Raw genomic sequence first — 12,845 nt, forward strand, 5'->3', positions numbered from 1 at the left:
TACACGGGGGATGAAGAGAAAGGTTCTCTTGTTTGCTTCAAAATCCCTGACATTTTGCAAACCATAACACATTCCAAAGGCAAAAGATATTTCTTCATGGGGTTATTTTTGTATTTCTGTGCAGAATATGACCTCCTCTTGTGCACTGTGGCAGGAGGAGGAGCACTCAGGAAACACCTGCCTTGCAGTGTTTCCTTCGCCTGAAAGCTCTTCACTCACAGAGCAATGGAATATTAATCCTTCATATCAACAGGTCTGATGCTCAGATCTAAGATGGATGCTGTAATAGAGCTGATATTTTGAAGTTGTTTACAATTGAATTTGCTCACCTGACTCATCTGTGTAGAACTGAAGCACAGCAGAGGGACCAGGTCCTTTTATTGTTCTGGCAGCTGCATAAATGCTGTACAATGTGAATGGCAGAAGATCTTCCAAAATGATAAAATTATTGGTAGTAGAGAATGAGCTATTCCTTTCTGGCCCAAACAAATTTAAATCATAATGTATTATAATACCATTTGGCTTAACAGGAGGGTCCCATGAAAGCATAACTGAGGTAGTTGAGAGATTTGAAAATGTTTTCATTACAGGTGCTGATTCTGGGACTACATGAAGAAATAAGAAAGAGAAAAACAACTATAATCTCAGAAAAATATGAAATGAAAAATTCTATTTCACAGTCTTAAAACAGAAATGTGCAGCAGTTGTTTGTGTCACTGTATTACAAAAACACTCAGTGAAACAAGAAAAATAAACCATTTTTTTCTTTCAGAAAGCTATTTGGGTTTTTTAATAATTTCTTTAGGAATTAATAAAGTCTTACCATCTTCATCAGTTCTTATGTGAAGACTCAGAGTATGCCGTTCAGAAGATCCTTTATCAGTGGCTGGTGTGATTTTCAGAATGTAATCAGTGTATTTCTCCAGATCATCAAAAATTATGCTTGTATTGTAAGTAAGGAAAGATAGTATCTTACTGGTTCCCAGTTGCATTAAACTTAGAGAAACATGAAAGAAGACTAAGCCATTTGGCTGGGATGGTGGAAGCCAGCTTACATTTACAGAAGATGAGGAAATGTTTTGATAGATCAGATTTTCAACAAAACCTTCTGGGACTATGAGAGATAATAAGCAAAAAATTAAATGCATGGATTACAGTAATAAAACATCCAAACCCCAACCAGAAATAACTGCTCAAATATAATTAATCTGAGTCAGCTGCAACAGTTTTTACAACTTTTAAAAATAATTTGTGTTTCAATATCAAAAGCAAAATGGTTGAAGGTATATATGAATAATCATTTCTGTTAAATTTGTTTAGGAAAAGAGTCTTAATGAAAGCTTAAGACAATAATTTTATTGCTTGTATCCACAGAGGCTTGTGCTCCATGTTCTATGTGCTCTAGAGTTTGAAAGACTCAGATCAAAATGCCTTCCTTGCAAAGATAAATATTGCAGCATCAAAAACCACATTTAATGGTATTTTTTAAACTTTGCCATCATAGCAGTAAAATAACTTTTAAGTTAGACAATATTTAATAAATATTTAATAAAAACCCTGATATACAATGAGCTCTAAAAGAGTTATTAACTTACTGTCTTGATCTGTATACACATCTATTTTTTCACTAGTTTTGTTTCCATCTCCAAATGCTGTGCTTGCAGTTAACCACAAAGTGTAATGGCTGTATTTTGCCAAGTCATCCAGCACTACACTGACGTTGCTGTCATTACCATAACTTGTGAAATTCTAAAGAGAGAAATAAAAGAAAATGTTACCACATAAAATGATTTTTATTCATTGATTTCTCTTTCTAGTTCCCCATTTAGCCATCACCACCACCAGCAGCAGACATGATTCACCATAGCACTCAGAAGACATAAGCCTATGCTTTGACTCCTAATGAGTACTGATTTTTTCTGAGATACTTGATTTTATGATGTCTATTTACACCCCTTGTAAGTACTACAGAGTACATGATTGGCTTCTTCTATTGTTTGTAATTGTTGAATGCCAATTCAGAGATTAAAACTGTAATATTGCAGCATGTTTATCCATATTTCATCAAGAAAATTAACAAAAAACTCAGCATCTGCTAATTGTTTATAGATTACATGAACCACACATGCCTTGGCTGATCATTGATAATCAAATCAAAGGACGTCTCTCTCTTTAATCTATTTTTATGAGAGTAGATTTTGAACTTAAATCTTTCAGTGGCAGAGATCTCATCTCACTCCTTGATAAACTGCTCCTTTTGCTAGTTGTCCCTTGCAGTAACACCATGCCATTATCTCTAAGGAAATGTCTATAGTGAGTGGACTCATGTTAAACTGAAGGCATCAACAGAATTTCTTTTCCTCTGTGCAGTTACTTGCTACAGAAAGAATAGGAGAAGATCCCAGTGTCTTTTGAACTATATAAAAAAATTAATACTGTGAGTACAACAGCAAGTTAGTGCTCAGATCAGCACCTCTAAGGAGGCCATTCCTAATTAGAATCAACAATTTTGGAAGATGAAAAGACAAAATATAAAGGTTATTATTTATGTAAGTTCAGCTACACCACATAAGTTCAAATCAGTTGAAGTTGAATGTGTTGAATCATCCACTGATTTACAGGAACCTGACTTAGATGATCCAACACAGTTTGGTTCATGGTTTGAAAATTGTTGAGAAGTCATTTAGCCCATCAGCATATTCAGCTCAAGCATTGGGTAGCAAGTCAAATCATCAGTGCTGGTTCAAAGAGCCAGTAGCATTTCTCTCCAGCAGCCACATTGCCCTATTGAGCAAATGGCATGGGCAGCACTTCTCAGGACCAAAGAAATCCTAACTTTTCTACACAGAAATATTTTCAGGATGAGATGGATTTTGTCCAACCTCCTGATGAATTCCAGCTATTTCACCTGCCCCCTATTTTTGGTGTTAGATCAAATCCACACCCTCCACTTCTTTAAAAGGCAAGTTAGCTTTCAAGGAAATTTTTTTCTGAAAAAGAGAGGCTGTAAGAGCAAACTTACTAAAGCAAGAGAAAGGCAACAGAAATATTTGGGTATTGAAATTTAGAAATACCACATATAAGCACAGGAATGCTAAAACTGCACGCTGAAAAATTGATTACATTTCTCATAAGGAAAGTTCTTATTGAAGAAGTCACCGTGATATGCTTTATCACACAGTTGAATCCATACTGTGCAAACTGATAGTTCAGTATGTAATCTTTATGTCTGTCAGTAATGTCTGTCACATATCAATTTATATATCTCATGCAGCACTTCACCAATTTTTTGTATGAGCAAAATATTTTTATTTTTGCAGAAAACTATAGGTGACACTCTCATTACTTTCCCTGAGATTTTCATGTCTATATTTGAAGACCTATTTTGCCTGCAGTCACTAGTACTGACATAACATAAATAAGTAAACAGTTTGGCAATGAAAACTTAAGCCTTTGTTTTGAATGCAGAACAGAAGCAGCACAAATTGTGACTATAATTTTTTTTATTTAATGTGAGAGTATCCACTCATTAAATGACTATAAACACACTGTTAGATTTGCCCAATAGACTAAGTTAAGTCAACATCAGTCAAAATACAAAAAAATTCCACCTTAATATAAGACTTTTTTCTAGAAGTAGTTTGAATTTCATACTAGCTGCACACCTAACTGAAAAAGCCTGGAAAGAGCTTTGTGTTATATTTGGTAAGTTAAGATACAGGAAACAGAGGATCAGATTCTAAGGTATTTAGTTAAACACTGATACTCAAGCAGGGTATGACAGAAAACATCATCTGGCCCAGAGGAAGCATTCTAATACCCTCTTTTTGTTACTATTATTGTTATTGTTAGCAAAAGTTAGTTATTTATAACAACATGTAATAACAGATTTTTTTTAAATAAGACCTTAAATAATTACCTGAGTTTTAAGGTAAAAATGTCAAGGCTACCACATCAAGCTTTGATCCTAGATTTAATGGGAGTTTATTGATATGAACAGCTGAAAATTCAACTCTTAGTTTAAAAAGGCCTTTACAATTTAGGCAGCTGTCTGGCAGTTAAGGACTCAGTGAACCAACATGAATAACAGGGTTTTGGTGGGTCAACAAAAACTATTTTAAGATGTCGTTTCTTTACTGTGAGGACCCCAAGGAGATATCTCTAACTACTGATATGACAAAATATTAGGAAAAAATATTAGGTAAATTCCAAAATATCAGGAAAAAAAAGAGCACATAATTAAGAGTAATAGTGAGCAGGAAGAGCTGTGTGGGTACAAACCGAGAAAAGATGAAACTTGTACTAATTGTACCCTGGGGATAGAACACTTTGGGAAGTTTTACAATTAACTGTGGCTGTAGATGAAAGCAAACAGCTTAGGATCTTTGGCTACAGCTGAAGAAATTCTTCCTTCTGTCCCTTTCTTCATCCATACATGAAAGAAGTTTTGACATAGCAAAGTATCAGATTATTAAAAGCAGCTAAGTGTAAGCAATACACTCAAGCCATGAAAGTGTCAGCAGAAACTAGTATCTTCTTCACCTCAGGAAGTGGCAGACATTTCCAGTGACATAAAACTGTAGTTAGCTGTATAAGGAAAACATGGTGATGCTCTTCTTCACTGTTAAGCTTTTACTTCTGTTCTGTTTTCTTTTGTAGGTTCATTCTATTGCATTCTTGTTTTGAGTCAGAGGATCACTTACTTGCCTCTGGGAATCAGGTGAGAGTGGTGATACTGTGAAGGCTTATCCAAATTATCCTTCAAGGAGTGGAATATTCACTGCTCCATTAAAAACCTAAGTGAAGTTATTTCCTTTTGTCTGCTGTACTATTTTTGAGACCAGCTTTTTAAAAATTTGCAGTGTATTGTAGAGACGTTCCCCTTTTTATCCCTACTTTAGTCATACAGGTGAAGAAAATGTTTGATTGTTAAGTACTATAGTACATCATTTGCATCCCTTTTCTGGATCCCAGGGGTAGAGCAAGTTGAATTTCACTCTGAACTGTATCCAGTCATATCCATTTTGCTTGGCTTGAGGTAGAGGTTGGATGATTTGGGTCAGATATTCAGTTGCTAGAAGGATCATGGGCTTTTTTTCAGTCCTTGCCCCTGGTTCCCCTTTCTGGTCTGTCAGAGCAGGACAGCTTTCATCTGTACTGAAATTCCTACACTGGGGAAATTTATTGAAGCATATATTTATGTTTGTAATTAGCACCTTTCCACTTTCCTGCTAATCAAAACAGAAATATATAGAGATTGAGTAAGGGAGTTCATTCAAGCCAATGATATCTTTCATAGATTCATATTTAGCCATGACAAAGTTACTTCCATTGAGTCTTTGATTTAGTTCATGGATAGGACTGAGAATATGGACACTATGATTGCTTCAAGCACCAGGCAAGGCATCGTGGAGCAAAACTTGCAAAGCTGCTATTGCAAACAGTGAAATCTTAAACTGTAGGAACCCGGCAGTGTCACAGAGACGTGAGGTGAAGAAGAGGTACAGTGTCATGTCATCTGCGAAGGAAGCACTCTTTGTCAGCATACATGTCAGATCTTTACTGCACTGGGACAGGGTGTATACACCATGAAGTAGCATTTTCCCTGGACCTATGACAGCAGAAGATGAAAGATAATGCTGAACTGGAACTTAGCCTAATGCAGGTGATGGTTTATTCTAGTTGGCTACCAGCCATTCCTCCCTCTCTGACACATTTTCTTTTACAACTGTCAGCATCCCCATAGAAACAGTCCACTCATCTACCAAAATCCTTAAATCTAATCTCCATCACTAAATATTTCCTTCTGCTATTCTTGTCTTGAACCTTGGGTCTGAGCATCCCAGGCCTTCTGACTAGACAGCTGCAGTGCTATTTTTCATGTAGACCAGTAAAGCAAAGAAACTATACATTATTTTTCTGACTGAAGAGGGTACATAAATTTTCCCTTTTTGACAGAAAACTCAAATTTCTGCATCATGTCAGGGAGTAAACTGTATCTTTTCTCTCAGGTCTTTTTTGTATTTCGTAATTTTTTCCCTAAACAAAATGCTTCACTATGCAACTACTAACTTCCTAGTTTCAACATATTAATAGTCAGTGGTTTATGTTGATTAGGTTTTAATATGCCTGAGCATTTTTAGAATGTGTGAGAAGTGATAAATTGAGACAACAGAATAGCACAGACAGTGATAAATTGAGACAACAGAATAGTTTAGTATGACTTCTGTATCTATTTCAGATTATGAGAGCATTGGGAAATAATAATTTGCTTGATATTCTTCAGCAAGGGTGTTTATTCAGGCATCTAGAAGTTATGCTTTAAGACTTGGACCTCTGGCATTATGTCCTGACAAATATGCAAAGACTGGTAGAGAATGGCTGCCTGCAATGTGAAAATTTGAAATGTGAAAAGATCACCCACTTTTTCAATTCTCCTGTATAATTTCTCCAACTGAAAATACAGTTTGGTTAAATATAATCAGAATGGTGACTTTGACACAGAGTATTTCAGCCAAGGATTCTTTCTTTCCAAATATGTGCAATACAAAACTTAGCAGCAGACCCTGCAATTACATGGTTATAGTTCTAAGTTACAGAAAGCTGTAAGCTATATGTGTGCATACTCATGCAGCTTACAACTGTCTGTATGTATCATATACATATATATATATATAGTCACACATCAGGCTGACTTTCACACATGCATTTCTCTGTTGTAAAAGGAGTAATATAAAATACCTGACAGAAATGAGCTGGCTTTTGTTCACCTGTTTGAAATCTGTCTTGCATCCATAGGAATGCAGATTAGGACTGTAGTGTAGATTTGGTAGTTGCCAAGACAAACAGTGAGCAGACACAATGTGAAGGGCATAAGGAGTTAAAGGGAGTAGACAGATTAAGATTTGATCATGATTTGAGAGATTAATGCTCATATCCCATGGGCAGTAAGAGACAGATGCAACAGCAGCTGAAACTTATCTTCTGAGGGCAGAGGGATGGAATAGAAATCAAAGTCAAAAGGATGAAAATGGTAGGTTCCACACACAGAGGTAAAACTACTGTCAGCAGTAGCTGACAGAACTACTGTCAGCACTTTTGTCCTGACAACACATAATATGCTGAAGCAGCATTAACTTCCACTTGTGCCACCAACATTTCCTGGCCTAACTACATTACATGATAATAAAACTGAACCCTCGCCTTGCTGGGCCAATGCTACTGTGCTCCATCTTCCCTATCTTCCTTCTTTATTTACAGAATCCTGGGCACATCTTGGGGCGTTTTATCTCTCTCTCTCTCTCTCTCTCTCTCTCTCTCTCAGTGTGTCAGCTTTGCCTTACTCATTCATCTCAGAGTTACACCTTCCTAAAGGCAGGAATAGTCCAAGTCCATAGTCCTACTCTAAAATTGCCTGAAGTGTCCTTCATAGGATGAGCTGATTCAGGTGATGCACTGATGTAAAGTTTTTCCACTTAAATCTTAAATTTGTCCACTTTACATCTTAAATCTCTAAAAGAGATTTAAGAAAAAAGCTGTTGCCATAGCAGTGTGTGCAAACAGAGTCTTTGATCTGAACTGTAGCCCTGATTTTAATCTCATCAGAATGTGAATTCATGTCACAGTCCTGCTTGCACCTGAAACTGCAGAGCCCAGCAACTACATACTTGCACACAAGTCAGAGACATGTATACACTGAAGTATGTCAGCAATTATTCACTCACAGCTATGTCTAACATTTGTGAAAATTTTTTCTAGTTATCCTCAAAAACGTGCATACCTCACCCTAAACATATCTTGATCATAAATTTATGCAGTCAAGGTTGTTTTCCATACATAATTTTCTAAATGAATTTGTATTTCTTGTTTTTCTTCCATATGTGTAAAACTTGTGACCCAAAAACTGTAAAGGAAGCTTATTTCTCTTATTATATTTCTGTACTATAAGATATTCACAGAAAGTAGAATAAAAAGACTATATACAATTAATAAGTGGAGTGCATAATTAAGGATGAAAGCAGCATCAGGAAAAAAAGAAACTAAATTAAAATATATCTCCAAAATATTATTTACAGGATTTTGTCTTTTAAGCTTTAACTTCAGAATAACAATCTTTGCTTCAATATACTAAACAGTAATTTCCTTTTGAGAGTAAGAAAAATATGAAAAAAAAACATTCCTTACTTTCACATTACCTCCATATTTTCAATACTATACCATTATGTATTCAAAAGTAAAACCAGAAACAGAAATTTACTGAAATTGATAGATTAGACTTAAAGAACACTCTTGGGGGTGTGCCATGCAGGTAGTGGGTCTTGAGTCTATCCAGTACATATGCAAAGTGTGTATGTATATTAGGTGTATGTGTACATATATATATATGTACATATAAACTTTGCATAATGGAATATTACACAAAACCTATTGGCATTAATGCTTATATGATATGAATGCTCAGTGAGATGCACAATGTAAAACATATGATTACAAGATGTACTTCTGTCTTTGTAAGTTTAAAATGAAGGAAATATGAAAAAGCAATTTATTGATAACTATAAAACTGATTTCATCTTTAAGTAATTATTAGAACATTTAATTTACTTCTACAAAATAATATAAAAACACGCTTACCTGTATGAATATTCCTGAGTTGTTTTTGAAATAAACTGAGTAGTACAGTATATTTCCATTAGGCTTTTGAGGAGGAGACCAGAATAGCATTATTGATGTGGAAGAAAGGTTTCTGTATGTAACATCTTTTGGTGGATCACTTGGTGCTGCAAAAATGTTAATTTTAGCATAACTTAAGCTTTTGTACCTCAAGGTTTTTTACACTTAATACCGGAGGTTCATCCACTATAGTAGATTTTACAACATCCTATGGCAAATAAAATGTATTTCTGATTATGGTGTAGAAACTGTTTCACAAAATAATGAACTAAAACTGTATATGTGAAATGAATTTTTAAAACACTTTTTCCATCATATTTGTATTTAGCTGCATTTTTAAAAAGATAAGATTTTTCTTATAGAATTTTTCCTGTACTTACTGCTTTGTGCTCATAGAAAATCTAATTTGTAGACATGGAAGTTGACTGAGTTACGTGTCTATACTCCAAATATAGTTAGTAGGGGGAAAAAAAGTGATTTTTTTCACAAAACCTAAATTTAAAGCCTCTTTCTCTCTGATTATAAACAGAATTTAGGCTCCCAACTCATGTAGGTAAACCAGTTACTTAAGCTTGAACAGTATGATAATTTATCTTTTTTCCTCTTTTCTCATCTTATTAAATGTGCAGAAAGACCTCTGTAAGCCTTCTTCCATTAGTCCCTCCTCCTATTTATAAAGAATAGCAGCATATGGTTTTTCTCAGTAACACAGTGATGTAGGAGAGTTAAATTCAATTCCTTAAGTCAGCTTAGGAGAATTTAAATCCATATTTCTCACCATCCAAGAAAGTGCTCTACAGAACTTGCAGTAGAGTACTGAACACTATGAGTTATGTATCTCTCTTGCTTTGTGCTGCTCTAGTTTGTGTAAAATATTAAAATATTAATTGGAGGGGGAACTCCAGCACTAGTTCCTTAAAGTCTGTCCCTATAAAGTAAAATTATATTCCCATACCAGTTTCAACAGCAACTGTGAATATCTACAAGCTGATGATGTAGACAGATTTTGGAGGGATGGTTCAGATAGATGCTATCCTGCCAGTGGTTGTGCATTGGGGAATTATTGATATCTGTGCAGGATGATTCTGAAGTATGCCTGCATACTATCTGTTTTGCAACAGATTATAGCAATATTATTGATGGAAAACCAGAAACAAAACTTTAACTGAATGACTTCCAAATGACTTCCAGTATATCATATGATCATATAAAAGTCACTTTCCATGTTGGAAGTATAAAATAATTAAAATGAAATATACACTGACAGTGCTCATTTTCAAATTAAAAATATTTCAGACTTAAGAGTGATATTCTAAGAAGTATTTTCCCTATCAGAAATTGTGTCACAGCTGCTTAAAGCAAGGATCTCTTAAAATATATTACAAAAATAATATTAATTATTTCAAAGTTTAGAAAGAAATTATTTGGATCTTGTCTGTCCTAAAGAGAAATATTTTTTTCTCCGTAAATTAGTAGCGATACCTATCATAATTTTATAGAGCCATAGATACATGTATACACAAAGATAGAGGCACAGAGACAGGTAGAATGTCTGTCTTTTACAAGTCAAATGTCACTTCTACTTCAGTGGATTTATTAACTTTAAAAAGGCTGACAAAATTTTAAGGCTGAATGAAAATAAAGGTTCATACTGTATATAAGCTTACCTCCTTCAGAAGTTCTGAATGTTATAGTATCACTTTTTATGTTGCCATCTCCAAATCTTGTACTTGCTGTTAGGTAAGCACTATACTCACAGTTATATTCTAGGTCTGTGAATTCCAGTGATGTTTCTGTTACATTTACACTCCTCTTTGACATTTTATTCCTAAAGAAAAATTATTTTATTAATTATATATATGCACCATTTCTCTCTATATATACACACCATTTCTCTCTCTATATACACACCATTTCTCTCTATATATATAATTACAGCATTTGTAACAAAAATGAAAAATGCAATATGGTGTTAAATACAAGTAATTTAGGTTTTTAAAAGAGGCTAGGATAAATTTTTGTCTTTTATGGTTAAAAGCTAACTTTTGTACCATGGCACACAGTAGGGCTCTTCATGTTGTTTCTTAAAAAAAAAAATAACACCCCAAAACCCCACAGAAATATGCTTGCTAATTACATCAACAAAGACAATGGTTATATGAAATATTAAGGAGAATTATTTCTATCTATTAACTGCTTTCAAATGGTTATGTGGTACCCTTGGGAAGGACACAGTAGGGCATAACTAAACTGTCTCCCTGGACAGGAATAGCGAAATATAAAAAGATTATAGCAGGGAGCATGCCCTACTGTGACTCTGTGAAATTGGTCAGAAGGCTGAAGTTATAAATGGAATAATAGAAGATGATATGGAACAGGAATTAGCTGGTGCTGAGTTAATTCTGGTGGAATGTAGCAGAGGATCAGAATGGAACTCCAGTCAGGTCAAAACCCGCCTAGAAAGACTGCAAGATGTAACATTAATAAAACACTGGTATTAGCATAGGTATGAAATGATTATCAGAAAGTAAAATAAGGTACAGAAAGAGCTAACTTGAATTCAAAAAGTGTTATATTCCTTGTAAAGTTAACATAATCTTTTAAGAAAGAAATAGGAGCAAAATAAAAACCTAACATTCCATTCCTTCAAAGATTTCTTTGAGTAGGTGTAGGTATAGTATGAGTTGGTGTCCTGTGTCTCTAATAGGATTTCATACAGAGATGATAATTTGATAATTAAAAGCAAGTATCTTGCTCCAGAAATCACCGTTAAACTCTTCACAAATGACAATGTGTTCTAATACTAAAAAAAAGAAAAAAGTGATTCAAAATTACTAGACGTTCATCCTTTGATAACTGAATGACTGTCCCATTAGCAAAGATCACCATCTAATATATCTGAAATAAGGTTACATTAAAAAACCACTGGAATGAGAAAATGTATGAGAATGAAAGAAAAAATCCTTCCTAACCCTCAGATTTTGAGTGGAATGTCACTTGACATGGGAAACACTCTTGGTAACAGAGAAAGTTAACATTTACATTTTCCCCAAACTTCTGACATTTTTAATAGTCACTAAAATTTACAAGAGATTGCAGCTGCAGTTATCAAACTCTATACAAAGAAAGACATTTTTTCCTGGATCTTTGCCCAATGTATTCTTAGTATGGAAATATGTATCTGGTTATAATTTAAGTGAGAAGAAAATCCACAGCTTAGTGTTGTGAACATTTCTACTCTGAGTACTGCATTCTTACATATGAGTTGCCAAAAAACATTTCCACAACCAGGCACGGAAAGAAGAGAAAAAACTTGAAGTATTTCAGGGGAAGTTTACTCTGTTTAGAAACTACAAAGATTGCAATAAAAATAAGAAAACATTGATCAAAGTGAGTGCAGCCTTCACAGACAGTGAGGAAGTACCTAGCAGAATAAGTTATGCCAAGAAATTTCACTGAAAAAAATAATATAAGGCTTTAAAACGCTTTTTTTTGTTCTTTAAATGGAGACAACACCGATTCTAAGAAATTGCATAATTCCACTTGACAAAGATAGGTACCATACTGTCTTAAAAATCTATACCTCCAAATAGACCTAGTCAATAAGTATCTCACAAAAATTTGCAGCAAAGGATAATGTCAAAAAACAATAGCTACATACAAGTTCAGCAAATTTGTTAATTGCACCTTTAATACTCAAAAATTACATTAAAGGAGTATTAGTTTTTGTGTTCAAGGAAAGAAGAAATTTGCTTTACTATCTACTAGCACCCAAAACCACCTTGTCCTCTGACAAATTCCATGAAATATAACTGAAAACATTGCAAACATCACCCTTTCTATTCTATTGAATTGTGTATTCTTGTTCCAAATCAGCTAAAGAAAGCTTACCAAATTCTCTATAACTGTTGCAAAATATTTAATGAAGTGAAGGAACATTTATTTAACAACTGTAGTAACCTCCTCCTTTCTGCTTCATTGAGAAGCACTGGGATTAACAGTCTCCTCCAAAATATATTGAATACCTCCCAAGAGCAGCAACTATATGGCATGACAATTTGCCTTGTTAAATCTCCCCCTGCAAGGCATTTGATGAAACTGTATAGACAACTCTTTTAAATACTTAACATTACTCTCCTTCCTCCACACCCCTCGCTCCCTGCCAAGGAAGG

At 34.5% G+C, this 12,845-nt stretch overlaps 1 protein-coding gene across 1 annotated transcript in view; it reads right to left on the reverse strand.

Moving 5' to 3' along the window:
• PTPRQ (protein tyrosine phosphatase receptor type Q) overlaps positions 1–12,845 on the reverse strand; it is a 124,436-nt gene that overhangs the window by 61,721 nt on the left and 49,870 nt on the right. The window contains exons 35-39 of the mRNA XM_063154975.1: positions 10,341–10,501; positions 8,635–8,780; positions 1,596–1,749; positions 824–1,114; positions 330–605 (exon numbers count right to left, since the gene is read on the reverse strand). Of these exons, the coding sequence (XP_063011045.1) occupies positions 330–605; positions 824–1,114; positions 1,596–1,749; positions 8,635–8,780; positions 10,341–10,501 (1,028 nt within the window). The remainder of the gene's footprint in view (positions 1–329; positions 606–823; positions 1,115–1,595; positions 1,750–8,634; positions 8,781–10,340; positions 10,502–12,845) is intronic.

Source organism: Melospiza melodia, chromosome 4 (assembly GCF_035770615.1).
Source record: "Melospiza melodia melodia isolate bMelMel2 chromosome 4, bMelMel2.pri, whole genome shotgun sequence".
NCBI lineage: Eukaryota > Metazoa > Chordata > Aves > Passeriformes > Passerellidae > Melospiza > Melospiza melodia.